This window comes from Stigmatopora nigra, chromosome 7 (assembly GCF_051989575.1).
Source record: "Stigmatopora nigra isolate UIUO_SnigA chromosome 7, RoL_Snig_1.1, whole genome shotgun sequence".
NCBI lineage: Eukaryota > Metazoa > Chordata > Actinopteri > Syngnathiformes > Syngnathidae > Stigmatopora > Stigmatopora nigra.
Window position 1 is genome coordinate 3,482,662 of NC_135514.1, and position 15,819 is coordinate 3,498,480.

Genomic DNA, 15,819 nt, shown 5'->3' on the forward strand with positions numbered 1-15,819 from the left:
GGGGCAATTTTCTGGAAAACAGAGCTTTGATTTATGTTTTTCCTCCACTATTAGAAATCATGTAAATGCCGCCCCCAACCTCCAGTTTATTTATTAACATTCTTTCCATTGGGATGTTGCCTTTGCCTATAGTTGTCTCATTTGTTGCCACTGACAACAATAGACATCCAATTCATTTAAACTGGTTGAACTGGGTTTGGATGCTCATGTTCCTGTGCCAATAATGCTTTTAGACATCCAAGTTAGAAGTTTAGTGGCAACTAATAAATTATAATCGTGATGCGGTGCCCATTGTACACAAACACTTGAGTAACATGAGCCACATCTCATTTTCTGAACCACCTTATCCTCACTAGGGTCACAGGGGGTGCTGTAGCCTATCCCAGCTGACACCAAACAGTTTAATTGATGGCCAGCTAATGACAGGGCTCAAGGAGACAAACAACCATTCATGCTCACACTCATAACTATAAGCAATTTAGAATGTCCAATCAGCCTACCATGCATGTCTTTGGAATGTGGGAGGAACCCAGAGTGCCTGGGGAAAACCCACGCAAGCCCTGGGAGAACATGCAAACTGCACACAGGTGGACCGACCTGGATTTGAACCCAGGCCCCCCACTGTGAGGGCGACGCGCTAACTATTCATCCGTTGTGCCGCCCTAACATGAGCCTGTTTGACTAATTGAATATGCATCTGTTTGCTTTTTGTTGGGTTATCCAAATGTAAACCACATTTTAGTGTCACACGTGGAGCATATTCTGGATTTGGTCTTTGTTGCTTTTCTTCTACTTTTACAGTCTCACTATAATGACGTAGTGAAAACATTTCCATCTGCCTGGAGGTTCTTGTTTGTGTGCTTTTAATGGCTACATCAGAATCAGATGAGCCCTATTGTCAGGATTTGCTTTTTACAGCAGAGGGAGGGAGAGGGAGGGAGAGGGAGAGAGGAGAGAGAGGGAGGGGGAGAGAGAGGGAGGGAGAGGGAGAGAGGAGAGAGAGGGAGGGGGAGAGAGAGGGAGAGAGAGGGAGAGAGAGGGAGAGAGAGAGAGGGAGAGAGAGGGGGAGAGAGAGGGGAGAACGGGAGGGAGGGAGAGAGAGGGAGAGAGAGGGAGAGAGAGGGAGAGAGAGGGGGAGAGAGGGATAGAGAGGGAGAGAGAGGAAGAGAGAGGGAGAGAGGGGGAGAACGGGAGGGAGGGAGCGTAAAGGAGGGAGAGAGGAGAGTTGGTTGGGTAAAGGGACAGGACAATTAAAAAGATTGACAGGTAGCCTCCTCTGTCAGGGGTGACGCTTGTGGAGAATGGGAGGAGTAAAAATGTAGCAGGAAAAGCCACTCGATGCGTCTGTCTATCAGTTGAGACGGTCTGAAATCGCTTCTCGGTCCGCCGTGTTTCAAATTTTACTTTTTAGGAGGGGAAAAGAGCTCGCATCTGTCGCCGGAGTTGCTCCACCACCCCTTCCCTCGTTTGTCCCCCTCCTCGTTTTTTTAAGAGACAAACGTGTTAGTAGTCCATGTCGATCAGATGTGTTGTTGGCGAAAGCTTTGGATGCGTCTTGTTCAAGTGATTCCTTCCTTCTCGCCGCATCAAAAGAGCCTCCTCTAAAATGCGACTATGTCCTCGAGATGCAATGAGATGATCGTTTGCACAAATCTGCGAGGGTAGGTAAGAAAGAAAGCGATCGTTGTGTTTGTTTATTTGTTTGTTTGTTTTTGTTCACGACGAGAGAAAGTGGGTTGAACGGGAGGGGAGGGAAAGTCTTCGCCGGACGAGTGAGGCTGGATCCCGGCTGAGGTGGCGTAATGGTGACGGGACGAACGGACGGACATTATCGCATCTAATGCCTCTCTCTGTCTTTCTCTCTCTCTTCTTTTAGGGATCTGCTTTAAAAAGAAACTGAGAGGACTCGTTTCTTATCAACAGTGTTCATTCACATCGGACTTATTTGTTTTGTTTATTTATTCTTTTACTTTTACTGTGTGCGTGTGTGTAAAAAAAAAGTACAGTAAAACTACCGCTCCATACAAAGAGAGCGTTGAAGATTTGGATTTTTTTCCCCAACCCCAAATCACAAAGTTTGGGTCCCAAGATTTCTTTTCTTAATTCCAACCTGGCCACGAGGGAGATGAAAGAAGATGATCTTTGATGGACATGAAGGTCTCCCGAGCTGCGTCAATCCGTTCGTAATTTTTCAGCTTCACGTCGCTGGAGCCGATCCAGTTATTACGTCTAAAAATATCTGCCAGTGTGAAAGAGAAGACTGACATTTTCAGCTTCAAGATCAAAAGGCTCTCCCACCAAAAAGGGATGATTCTTCACCACTGACAGTCTTGAGTTCTTTGTAATTCCTGCATGAGAGACACTGTGGAGGCTGACGGTCACTATGCCGAGGAGAAAGCAGCAAGAACCGCGTCGATCAGCAGGTATCATCCGCCGCAACATAACTCACATATCAGACAAAAAAACATACCTCTATGCAGTTTAACCATTTCCCATTACATTCCTATAGTCATGCTGCATGCTAAAAATAATGAAATAGCTCTTGAATAGCATTTTTTTAAATAGTTGCACTACTAATTCAGTCCTCGACTGTTATTCATGCATAATTGCAGAAATGGCATCCATTTCTGTGCATTTATTCTCTTCAATTATTGATTGACAGGCTTGTTTTCGGGATGGTAATTTAAACTGATAGTTGCCGTTTTGGGGGTGATAAAAGGAAGCTTTTGAGGCCTAAATGTGACTCATGATGAGTAGAGAAACTGTCGACAGGCGTTTCTTTTTTTTGCGTCTGTTATTTTATTAGAGGATTGCCATCCTTGATTTGACTGGTGATTGATCGTCTGTCATTTGGGACTCTCTGATCTATCAATTCCTGATAAACTTCAATAACTTCTTTTAGAAAGGCAGCCGTGCTCTGTCAGGTTTAGTACTTCACTCCTGTTGTCACAGCATGGATCATAAAAAAAAGTTTGGAATCAGATTAGGAAAATTGATTTTTAGGCTGGGAAGTCAAATTTAAAACTAAAGATTGTAAGCATCGTTGAGCGCTTAACTAAAATTTCACCCGTACAAACAAATCTCTGTCATATAAGTCATTATTTTTCAACTCAAATAAATACTGAGGTTTTAGATGTTGTATTCCCTCCCAAATTCACCCTTCATCCTCTCCAAGAATCAGTGCAGTATCGTAATCGATATCCAGTGCTGGAGGGGAGTCTAATATTTACTGTGTGGCCAGCTGATAAAGCCGGGTGTTGGCAGAGGGCTGACACCATTGACTTCTAGTGGTTTGGATCTGGACTCCCCCTGTTTTTTCCTCTCGTCTCCCTCCAGCCTTTAAACAAATGTAAATGAGTGACAGGGGTTTCTACCTCTGTGCTAATGAGGCCAACTCTTTGAAGTTAGGCATTAACAACTGGAGTGAACAAAAGACAGTTACAGAATTTTAAAGAGATTTTGAAATATGAGGTGCAAAGCGGGTCGAAGAGGAGGGCCAGCCGCCGAAAGACTTTGAACTCGGCAGGTTTTATCTCTTAAAATGTAGAGCTGCTGCTGTTGATGTACAGGAGGATGATGATGATGATGTGAAGGAGTAAAGAACATGCAACCGGTGCTCAACATCGACTTATTGCTGTCTGCCTTTCTAGCAAAGACGTGAATTCGGGCCCAGAGTCTGAGAGGAAAAGCAAATACAGGCAGAGGTTTCTTCTCTTGAGTGTATGTGTGCTTGTCGGGGTTTTGGTTATTTCAATAAAATACCCCCTCTGGAAAAGGTCACCCTCGTTGGAATCAGAGTTACTCTCATTAGCCCGCCGCATGAAAACATGACATCTCTTTGACCCCTTAACTCCCCCCTCGGATCACACACCCCATTGATCCCTCACATTGTCCACTGAGTGCCATCATCTATTGTAATGCACTATTACAATATGACATCCTGGATTTTCTATTTTACCATCAACAAAACAGTCAAACTGTAGTACCACCCGCTCAGTCTCCCTTGATTCGAAACGCACTAAGTAACATTTACACACCCACACACACAACAGACTAACACAAAACCCCAAAGGGAGCTGATACTGTGGATACCTCCATAGTATAGTTAGACGAATGCTTAAGTTTTAAAATCAGACCTAAAAAGTGTATCATAAAGTGATAATTATTTATTATGATGTAATTACTGTGTATATTGCACTATTTACATTTTTTTTAAAAATATTCCGACCAGTAATAACGTTTGAACCGTTATGTCTATCATGCACATTGAGTAAAACATTATGTATTACTCGCGCTCCCATTTTTCTCATGCATGCCTGATAATAAATATGACATTCCTGTTTTTCAACTAAATATCTTTGAAACCTTGTTGTTAAAATCTAAAATTATAATATTTTTATTTCAAACATAGGTCATTTTTATAAATCCCCTAATATGATTACGGATAGTTTTTTTGTTGTTGATATCGAGCTTTTAATTTAATTTTCTTTCAAAATGACTCAAAAATGCAAAAGCGATTTGTTTTTTGTTTTTTGTTTGTTTTTTCTTTTTTTTATGTGCGTCAAAAAGTCTCACAACACATTTTGTTAAAACAAATCTATTCATATTCTTACTGCCATGGGTGCAGATTGTCATTTATGGACTCCGTATATTATTGAATGACTTAATTGAACAGAGAGAGATTTAAAAAAAAAAAAACTTGACTAGTGTTTATTCTTTTACCAAGAATATGATTTTTAAATAGGAAGATTAGGCGGGGACAGATTTTATCCATTTTTTTTATTTCTGCAGCACATGATGGTAATTATGAAAAAAATACGTTTACGTGTGCGCGAGTGTACACATTCAGAGGAGGAAGTGATGGGGCTAAGGTTGCTATACCCGTCGGCTTCATTAGAGAGAGCCCTAATTATCTGTGCAGCTGATGGATTTGTGACAGGCCCTAACGATTAATGCTGACAAATTCAGTAAGGTGTCAAGTCCGCAGCTGCCTTGATGTAATCAAGCTGATATTATACAGTCCCCATAGCCCCTAGTGCAGCACCAACTCAATTTGCCTGTGCAGGTGACAAATGGACTTTGCTACCTGACTAATCACGTCAGGAGACAATGCCAGTTAATGACCTTTAGAAAGGCCTCGCCAAACCTTCCGCCACCTCTCTTATAACCTGGTAATCAGCAAGTCGAAACATGTCGAGCAGATCACATTGTGCTTTGTTGTTATCTTTATTTCATCTTTTTTTTTTAAAGTAAAGGTTGAATGACATGCTTTCTTTCAAAAAGTAAAAACATTCCTTTCCATTCAATTTTTTTGGTACTAGTGACTACTTTTAGCATCTGGATTGATAACCCTCCCGTGAATCTTTTCTCAAAGCAGGCATTTTATGTTTGCACTTTTGTGTACGCCACACTCGACGGGTTAAATCATTACCGGGTCATAAATGGTCAGCATGTATTATGTTGTGAAAGTAAAAAAAAAAACATCCCGACTTTGTTCTGTCACTACCTCGCTGAAGGCCTCCAGTTTATTCCCAGCTGGAGGCTCACTGTGCTCAGGGATGAATGATTTTGCATGGACGGAGTAGCTAAGATTACACAGCGACCTTTGTGCTCTTACTTGATGGTACTGTTATACGATATTCTTTCCCTGAAATCAACAGTATGTTTAGATTTATGTGGTGCTCCGCCTTTCTGCATATCCCACTCTCTTAAAGAGTGTGTCATCTAAAGGTGTGCGTATAGCCTTCATTAACAGCGCTTCCCTTGGAGTTATTAAAAAAATAACATTTCAGTACAGTGACTTGTTTCCCTTCTTAATATTTTAAGTGGCGGAACGGTTCGAATGAAAAGTGTTCAAATCAAATGTAAAAAATCTTCTATGTGAAATGGAGAGTGTAAACCAATCCATTTAAAGAGTGTAACAGTGTTACACAGAGTGTCGTTTAGGCCGGGCCGGTGTTAGTTTTCCTGGAATGAATAACTTGAACGGGTGTAATGGTAACCGCACCATGTTAGTCATCCTCTGCAGGAGGACCTGTTTTCGGAGAGCTCAAACGACCTTTTTTTTTTTCATTTCGTCCTACAAAAAATTTTAAAAGAAGAAAACGACAACCAAAAAGAGCAGCTCCACTTATTTATTACCTTCGACTGTCGAATCCGTTCACTCCTCGCAAACAACATTGATCCACAACAAGCCATTTTTTCCCCCTAATTTAGTTGTACTGTCTACCTTTTAGGCATTTTCCCGTAGCATCTGTGAGTTTGTGTGTGTGTGTGTGTACGTGCTATTCACACTCGGCTCCAGCTGACTATTACTGGAGGAAGCGGCGCTGTTTCCACGTGGCATTGATCGGCCTCATCGATAGCCACTTTTCCTCCGGGGTTAACAAGCAAACAAATTGTTACATTTAAATGGGGAATTCAGATCATTCAAAGATTAAACAATGCATTAATTCTACATTACCAATATAAGCGGCCGTTGGTTTCCGTCTCGTAGTATGCACTCAAATGTGCACTCTGTCAGAAATGAATGGATTCAGATACTGTTCCAACAGAGTTATTGATTTCTCATGACTAATCACTGCAATTAGTGAGATTTAGAAATTGTATATATTTATAGAAAGGGATATAGAAAGCACAAAATATAGAAAAGACCCTCCTTTTTTTTTCAGGGCATCCTTAACCAGACATGCCCCCAGGGCACTCTGCCACCGGCACGGGGGTTGTGTTGTCCTCGCTGTACTTAACACACACTTGTAAGGACTCACATGCACACACACACCTCTAGCTAATGGTTAAAGTGGAGCCGGCATGTCTCCATGGGAGGCCATAATGGAGGTGGCTTAGTGTGATGGGAAGTCATATCATTAAAGTAGCCAGATGTGCTTTGTTGTCTGCCTCGCAGTGCATAAAAACAGCAACAGGTCATGGAATAAAAAAAAAAAAAAGAACAAAAAACAAAAGGCAGAGAGAATTAAGTTTGAAACGGCTAGAAAGCAACCCTCGGGGATTCTGCTGACAAGTTGACGTACAGTCTTTTTAGGTACTATTAAACTCTGTGGAAAATATTTTCTACCAGGTTTTTGTGAGGTTAATTTTCCCCTGTTGTCAAAAGAAAACTGATTATATTGTCACCTTAGTCAAATGTATATTTTACTTAATAGGTACTTTCTCGTTTTACAATTTGTTGTAATGGAGGAAATGTGAGATTTAGGAGCAAATTTATCAAAACATTTGCCTTCAGGCAAAGACATGAAGAAGATAAGAGGGGAAGCGTTTGCAAGAAGTAGTCATGCAAGATTTAAGAAGCAAAAATCGACATCTAAAATTTTCTTAACTAAAGTATTGCATTTTTGTAGCTGGGGTACATTTGCTCTCTTGATCAGTGCCTTGGCCCCTCATGAGTCTACCAGCAAGACTGCTAGAGTCAAATTTAACATGTTGCTTCTATCAATAAAAGATGAGCAATTACAGAATATTTTGTCTAATAAGTATTTGAATTCCTCAGTGCAAGCAAAAAACAACAACATGTAGCTTACCCACTCATTACATCAGTAAGCAGGGGGAGTGAGAGGCAGTGCTTTGATGCCAACAAACAAACAAGACAAACAAGATGGGCCTACTACAGAAGAGTCCTATCCAGGGACACCCGAATCTTGCACGCTCCTCCGCCTCTGCATCATTTAATGCTGCTCTTCCCCCTCCCGTCTCTCTCTCCCTCTATCTCACATTTTCTCTCTTCCCACTGCATTCACACACCTTTCATCTCTCCTTTTACCCCTGCACACCACCCCCCCTTTTAATTCCTCGTACCAATATCCCGCCTGTTTTCCCCCCTCACATTCCTCAGCAATCTAAATAAACAAATATATTCTGACACTCAAAAGCATCAAGAAAATATCTGTTGTTGTTTTTGTTAGTGATAAATGCTCTTTTCTTTCCCAGATACCTTATTATTGAGCCTACCTTTGTATGTCATAAAACAACGCATATTCTCAACATATCGTTGAGGGTTAAATTATCGTTTTTTTTCTATTTGACAATATTTGCAACTTTAGATTGGCAACAGAAGCACGGAAACTGACTTTCTAGTTTTGGCTGGCTGTGAAAAAGGTAGAGCGGCACCTTTTAGGATGGGTATTAGAGTTGACGGATGAATGAGACGATGGACAGATTCTCCGCCAACAGCTGTGACCCCACCATTTTCTTCCCCACAACATATACACATTTACTTCATCATGGCAGACACATCCTCATAGCCTCCCCACACACATACAGACAATGGCAATCTGTAAACTTAGGTGAGAGAAATGTAGCATTTTACCCTTGTCAGTCTTGTCCTTACTCGGCTTCCTCTGGAGCAGCAACCAGGAGCAGACTCTTGCTGATCAATAACTCAGTGTGCTTTTGATCATGAGGATGGTTGTCTGTCTCTGGAGGTGTGACAGTGACATTTTTTTGACTTTGTGCCCGCTATTACTTAATTGACCTAAACAATCTAAAAGTACAGGCATTACACTGACATCACATTATGAGCATCTCCACCATCTAATGAGATTAAATACAAAAACAATGTCGTTACAAACGAGAGGAGATAAAATAATAAATAATGAAAAAAATGTGTATCTAATAAACTGTTTTATTTTTGCTTTCAGTAAAGAATTGCGCTTCATCATACTGGGAATGCTTTGATGCGCTAATGTAAATCAATGAAATTACGTCATCAATTCGAGAGAGAATTAGCTATCATTGTATCAATATGTCTCACATATCTCACAGCACATCCATTGCCAATGTTACCTTATGTTTTGTGTATTAAATAGTTCCGGATTTCAGCTATTAAGTCACTGAGATCCTCCTAACCATTGTTGGTTTAGCACATGTCTGTTGTTATTCTACATTCTCCATATGCTATTGGACATTTTTGAAGTTCATTTCTGCTCTGGCACAGCGTTTTATGATGTTATGTTTCAGTAAAGTGCAGTGAGTAAAAGACCAGCAGACATTTGGCTGTAGTCGTGGGTGTGTGTGTGTGTGGATGTGTGTGTATGTGTAAAAGGTACAAATTAGTTTATTTAAGTAACCCTTTCTGTCAACTTCCACATGTCTAATTATATAGAACATCACGTGTTTGGTTTATTTTATAATGTTATTGACCTTTTGGCCCACTGCTCACAGTTTTGGGTTCTGTAATTAATGCATTTTCCAGTTTGATCACAGAATGATCTTGACGCTTCTTCGTAAAAGCTGCCGGCAAAACCTGCAGTGCAAAAACACGGCATCACTACAGAAGAATATCCAGATAGGCAATGAATTCACATGCTCATCCTTTAAATTTTACATTTATTTTTCCACACAGAAGACAATATTTCAGTTACCTTACTATTCCAGTTTTATGGCAAAACATGTTTTATTATAAGAGAAACCCTCCAAAGGGAATTCAGGCCGTTTTTAGAGTTCCATTATTCGTCATTTATTTCCCTCTACACAACCTAAGCTCAGTTTTTCTTCTTATCTTCCGGCATATATCTTCTCTTTTGTCTGAAACTGGAAATGGCCTGCTCCGAGTGATTATCAGACCTGAAAATATTCCCATCCCCATGCAAATCACTTAGCATGTGTGCTCTCTTATCATTCTTGCTTTGCCCCCGCTCGCCCTAAACGCCTGTGTGTAATCAAAGTAAACGGCAGCTAAAGCTAAAAGGGAAATGCTCTTTGTGGAGATGGATGGAGGGATTAAATATTAACCGGATACGGCTGACTTAAGGCAAGTGTTTTACATAGCTGCTCTTGCCGCAGATGCCGCGCATTGATTCCATCTCGCTGGCGCCTTTGCCCATTTGGCTGCCTGCTGTTAATTTTTCACTATCACAGTACTGGTGAGGCCTTTAGAAAACAGAAAGGTAGACCAATGAGCAGCTCACTTACCCACCTCAACCCCCCCTCCTTACCCTGTTAGGGCAGGTGAGATGGATGATAGCAATTTGAAATTTTGTTTGTGCCTGTGATCATCGGGATTGTTTTTGGTATTACCATGGTGTAACAATTGCAGTGATTAATTGTGGAGGGTGTTCGCAAATGTAGGGGAGAATGGTGCATGCAGCAAGTTCTCCGCCTTTGCCGCGCTTTACTTGTGAATGCGTTGTTTATCAGCTGACCTTGAGGCCCAACACGGCTGCTTTACAAAAAAAAAAGCACACAGACCCTATTGTCAACTCACTTTCCCATTTCCTTTACTAATCGTTTCTGCCTTTAAGTTACTGTGATCATAACATTAAAATCGCCAATTGATTACAAGAAAATACACACAGTGGTTTGATTATGTACAGTATGTACTGTAGATGGGATAAATTAGATGTTAATGCAGAAATATTTTACCATTGCCAAGAAACAAGTCTCTATGCAATGGTTGTTGTCCACATATGCATGGCAATATTCTGTGGATCACAGGCAGCTTGCTAACAGGGGCTGCATACCAGTTGTGGTGAAACCCCCTCTATACTAAGCACACATACACACTGCTGTCGGCAGCATTGTGTGGGCCTTCTGGCATATATAAATACAGTGTTGGTACTGGTCTACTCTGCAGTCGTCTGACATCGGCACTACTCATCACTCAGTCTTAACGATGCCTTGTTTTCCCACCCCCACATACACCTCTCAAACATACAACTCTACCACGGCCAGAGAAGACATTTGATGGGGTCGTGAACAGGTCATGACCTCCAGGTGGCCGCAGTCTGGACAATCTGGGAATTCCTTGTAGTGATATTTGCTCTCTCTTTCTCCTCTTAGCTTCCTCCATTGTTGACTTTGAATGTATGTTTAAATACTGCACGAACACGTATTTTTTCAATATACCTTCATGAATACTGGATATCCCACCCATACTTCTACGTAGCCTAGTGAACCAGAAAAAGTCCATTCATCCTATTGTACATTGATTCACATGTTCATGTACACACAGAGAGTGATTGTAGTGTATAACAGGTAGACGTCGGAAAAAAAGTTGTGGATTTAACATAACATTTCTTTGTGTACACACTGGAGTGAATTATAGTCATCAAATTTGGACACAGATGCCCAACTCCAAATAGTTGTTTGTATGTCGTACTTAAATTGTACCTCTTTCATGGCTGAGTCATGCATATTTTCTTTCTTTCCTTTTTTGGCTGTTAAATCTCTAAAGCACCAATAACAGGTCAGCCGTTGAGAGAAATTGTGTGTGCGAGCATGCGTGCATATCTATGTGTGTCAAATGGGGAGGAAGGGGGCTGATCAGAGTATGAATAAGATCGTACAGTATATACAAGAAGAGGAAAGACAAATTGCTCTCACTATTCACAAGCCCACCCATTGTGGGGGTGGTGCATGGAAAGGAAGTCTTAGCTGGATTCTCTGATAGGTTGTCCGTAAGGAAGGCAGATGAAGGTTGGCCGGAGAAACAGTTCATTGGCTGGATCATTTTGTATTACAAACTAACATCTCTAGATCATAGGTAGTTTCCCTGTTTGAAGATTTATAATGCTGGTTTCTGACTTGACTTCTGACAGCCTTTTAACTGTTTGTATTCATAAGGCGTGTGTGTGTGTGACTTTACAAAGTTCATTCTCAGGTCCTGTGAGTGTATGTCTAAGAGTGTGTGTGTGTGTGTGTGTATGTGTGTGTGTGTGTGTGTGTGTGTGTGTGTGTGTGTGTGTTTGTGTGTGTGTGTGTGTGTGTGTGTACAGTTAGGCAGCATGTGCTCGTCCTCCAGTCAAACACATGGATGACAGATGACCCAGTAGGAGACACCAGTCATCCTGCTTTACAGGAATTTCTTCCTCCTTCTTCTTCTTCCCTATTTACCTCTTGACTAAAAAAAATAAAAACGGTTTACTCTGTTTATTTCCTTGCTTTTAACCATAAATCCAGGAATCAATACAAATGCAATGTTGATTCCTTCCTCAAAGGCTCAGCTTTTATAGGATGATAATAGCATTGTGTCTGTAAGACTGAACTTGCCTCAACCTGGCTTCACCACGTCTCTCTTGCTGTTGGAAGAGAGAGAAGGTGGGAGCGCACTTGACCAGGGAAACCTAAATCCTCATATAAAAAGGCCATGCACTCAGCCTGAGCCGAAAGAAAGGCGGGAGAGTGCAGAGGAAGGAGGGACGAGAGGGGCAGACAGACATTGGGAGCAGGAGAGAGAGGGAGGAAAAAAGTTGATTTCCTTTTTCAGCAGAGCAATACATCACAGGGCCTCCCAGCTGCAGTGTCACAAGCTGACAGAATGACATGTGTCATTTATCAAAGAGGCCAGGCGGGGGCCTTGGGAAACGCACACCACAAAGCCTGAGAGAGTTCATTCCAACACTCAACCCTCCCTCTCTCCCTTGTTCCCTTCCTCCCTCATCTCTACACCCTCGGCCCGCCCCCGCCGTTCACTCTCCTCATTTTCTCTCGCTACATCCCCCTTCCCACCCACTACCTCGACCCTCCCTGTTTACTTCGCGTGGTGCCAAAAAAATGGCTCTGTTATGTTTTCGGTTTTCTCTGTATTCACTGAAGCCATGTGCACATTTCTGTACGTAGAGAGTAACTGCAATGTAAGCCCACCATTAATACAACGCTAAACCACAAAATATCATAAACAATTGCAAAATCTACTCATGATAACACATTATTTTATTGTGGAAGTTAAATAAACCATTCTGCTCGAAGACATGTTTATTGGCTGCCTTCTGGTTACACTCTCATAACATTCTTAGCTTACGTTGACATTCCACATACCTGTCACAAACGTGTCATTTGACGAGGAGATTACTGTGTTCAAAGATTGTCGGGCCTCCTCTGGAGGTTTGAAAGGAGATGAAACTGAGCACTTGAGGCCCTGTTAAAGAAAACATTAGATGGGAAAGCATATTGTATACATGGGTCATGTCTATTGTGACCAACAGTTAACATTGGAAGCTATTTCAGTCTAGTCACGTCATGCCTATCTACAATTTTTTTTGAATTAATGTCTTAGCACCGTGCATTTGCACCTCTTCCAGCTTCCTCTCATCCATCACCAACTCAACCTTTCATCGGTACCCTTCATCTATCCCCATTGTTAGTTCTCGCTGTGTTTACTCCATCCGAGCCAGTTCCAGGATCATTACATTAACCCACCTGGATGCCCTTCCCTTTTTTAAAAAAAATAATGAATGACTGAATGAATTAATTAATTAATTAATTTTCCGAACTGTTTATCCTCACATGGGTTGTGGGGGCTGCTGTAGCCCATCCCAGGTAACTACGGGCACCAGGTGGGGACACCCTGAATCCCTGGCCAGCCAATTCAAGGTCACAAGGAGACGGACAACCATTCACGTGTACACTTATACCTAAGGGAGTTTTAGAGTGTTCAACAAGCCTACCACCCGTTTTAGGGATGTGGGAGGAAACCAGACTACCCGGAGAAAACCCACACAAGGCCACAGGGAACATCCAAACTCTACACAGTGAGGACCGATCTGGGATCAAACCCTTGACTCCAAAACTGTGAAACCGACATACTAACACTCTGTCACCAGGCCTTCCATTTTTTTAAAATGGATTATTAATTCAATAGAACTTCACATTGTGTCCAAAGAAATGAACATACATTTTTGTGTGCTGGGGTCACCAGTGTTCTGATGCTTTGCTTGTCAGATGTTGAGTGGAAGGCAGGATACACCCTGAACAGCCAACTTCAGTGCACCCATGGACAAACAAACTGTCATACTTCACATCTGTAGACAAATTAGGATAATCAATTAATCTACCATCAGTGTCCCTAAATTATGCTTTTTTGAGCCAAGTTGTGGTGGCCTGTCAGAACTAGTATAGCTTCATTTATAAATGATATAATGTGTTTCTTTCATATTCATTGTCTTTATACTGCATTTTTAAACCTTGGAGAGGCAGAAATCCTTTTTATTGCCACAGACTATTTTTCATAAAAAATATTTTTGCATATAAATTACTAGAAATAGATAAAAACTAATCATTATAACTGCACTCACAATTAGCAATGCTGCAATGCTTTATTGGACATAATGATCTAGTGAGACAATGCCACTTTGAAAAGCTGCTTTTGTTTCTCACTGCTATGAGTTGTGGATTTTGTTTGTTCTTACCTCATTCTGTTTCTATAAGTTTTTTAATCCAATACCAATAATGTATATCTGGAACAAGTTGAGGTATGACTATCTCAAACAGGTGTATTTTCATTTTTTTTTAAGTTGGATCTATTGTTAATATGCAACTTTTGTCTGGTAGTGTTCCTCTTTCATTTGACATTCTCGTTTCATCTCCTAGTAGCAGTACAATTATGGGTTCATTTTTTTTATCAATGATTTGTGTTTTAAGTTTTCCCGTAGAATTTTAGGAACAGCTGGCCAAATGAAGCACTAGAACAGGGCCCGAGAGATGAAGCAGTTTACTTAAATAAGACAAGATGAAACCATTTCGAGCATTGAAGACAAATTGTTGAATTTTAAAATGAACCCCATAGTTTACTGGGGGTTATATGGAGTGTTAGGCGCTCCATCTAATATTATGACCCTGTTGGTATTGGTTGTTTTGGCTCTCATTAGCTTCTGCAGGTATAGAATGGATATAAGATATAGAAACATTTGAAATTGTTTGTGCTAAAAATAATTAGACTAGAACAAATAATTTCCACGTGTTTAAGTTTGTGACTGAACTACACAACTCTATTGACAAAAAGAAATGAAATCTTTCCAGAGGGGGAGTAAAAATCAACCGGCAATGTGGTAGTTTACTTTTGGATCTCATATTGTGGCTGGTACACAATTTACCAATCACATTCAAACACATGATGGATTTGTGCAACACAACACGCCACCATGTGAAGTGTTTTTCTTTGAAATAAAATACAGGCCAACTGTTCTTTAGACTTTTTTGAATGTTTTTCTAGTCAAATCAACATTCCCTTTTCTTAATGTGTAGGGATAGATTGCAAGATGCAAGCATATCTACCGTATATGAAAAAAAATGCTTTCTACTTTTCCAAATTCACTTTCCAAATGATGTTATGATCAATTGAAAAAAGTTGGTCAAATGGTTTAACTTCCCAAAACTGTATTTGACTTAAACTGTACTAATCGCCAAAGAACACAACAATTTAGCAAAGTGCCGTAGTTGCAGCATCATGTTTTAGATTATGTCTTTCTTTAACTGAAACCAGAGTGGAGAAAATTATTAACAGTTCCAGATACCACTAATTGTTAGCACAAAACCATCAGGCATCTTCTAGAATGAAAAGGGAAAAAAAAGTCTACTACAAGAAAGTCGTTATCCCTTCACTAAAATTATTTTTTAACTGTATTTGGAATGATCATAGGTCACATAATGTAAAAAAATATATATTTAAATCATTCTCTTTGGTTTCATTTATATGGGCATTGGACATTATATATATCCTGTTCATGTTGAAGTCAATGTATGTTTACAAAAATCCTAACGGAAACCACACTGCATACACATAATAGCGGAATGCAACAATAACTTTTCTAATAATAGATACTTGGTGCAGACAGGTCAGACAGCCGGAGGATCCTTGAAATAAAATCAGTTTGAGAGTCTTTGTTTAATAATTAAAAATCCAACTTTGGGCAGCACATGGTAGTGGACAGACAAAAGGAGCGAGTAAGGGGAAGTGAAAACCAAAAAGTACAAAACACGAGGGAGCTTTCCTGACAGTCAAAATATTTCCCTTCTTTGTCTCTCGGGGTTAAAAGATGTTGTATGTCACTGAAACGAATATTCAGAAGGGGTATCACAGAGTGATGA

At 40.6% G+C, this 15,819-nt stretch overlaps 1 protein-coding gene and 1 long non-coding RNA gene across 4 annotated transcripts in view; one reads left to right on the plus strand and one right to left on the minus strand.

Moving 5' to 3' along the window:
* LOC144198953 (teashirt homolog 1-like) overlaps nucleotides 1-15,819 on the plus strand; it is a 38,591-nt gene that overhangs the window by 2,107 nt on the left and 20,665 nt on the right. The window contains exons 1-2 of one of the 3 annotated variants that reach the window (XM_077720224.1): nucleotides 1,228-1,665; nucleotides 1,877-2,423. In XM_077720224.1, coding sequence (XP_077576350.1) covers nucleotides 2,384-2,423 — 40 coding nt within the window. In that variant the 5' untranslated portion in view covers nucleotides 1,228-1,665; nucleotides 1,877-2,383. Of the gene's footprint in view, nucleotides 1-1,227; nucleotides 1,666-1,876; nucleotides 2,424-15,819 lie in introns of those variants that run through there. The other 2 variants (XM_077720225.1, XM_077720226.1) reach the window with 2 other exon arrangements.
* LOC144198960 (uncharacterized) overlaps nucleotides 11,712-15,819 on the minus strand; it is a 46,221-nt gene continuing 42,113 nt past the window's right edge. The window contains exons 3-5 of the long non-coding RNA XR_013326811.1: nucleotides 13,628-13,754; nucleotides 12,772-12,871; nucleotides 11,712-11,854 (exon numbers count right to left, since the gene is read on the minus strand). This is a non-coding gene — a long non-coding RNA (uncharacterized LOC144198960). The remainder of the gene's footprint in view (nucleotides 11,855-12,771; nucleotides 12,872-13,627; nucleotides 13,755-15,819) is intronic.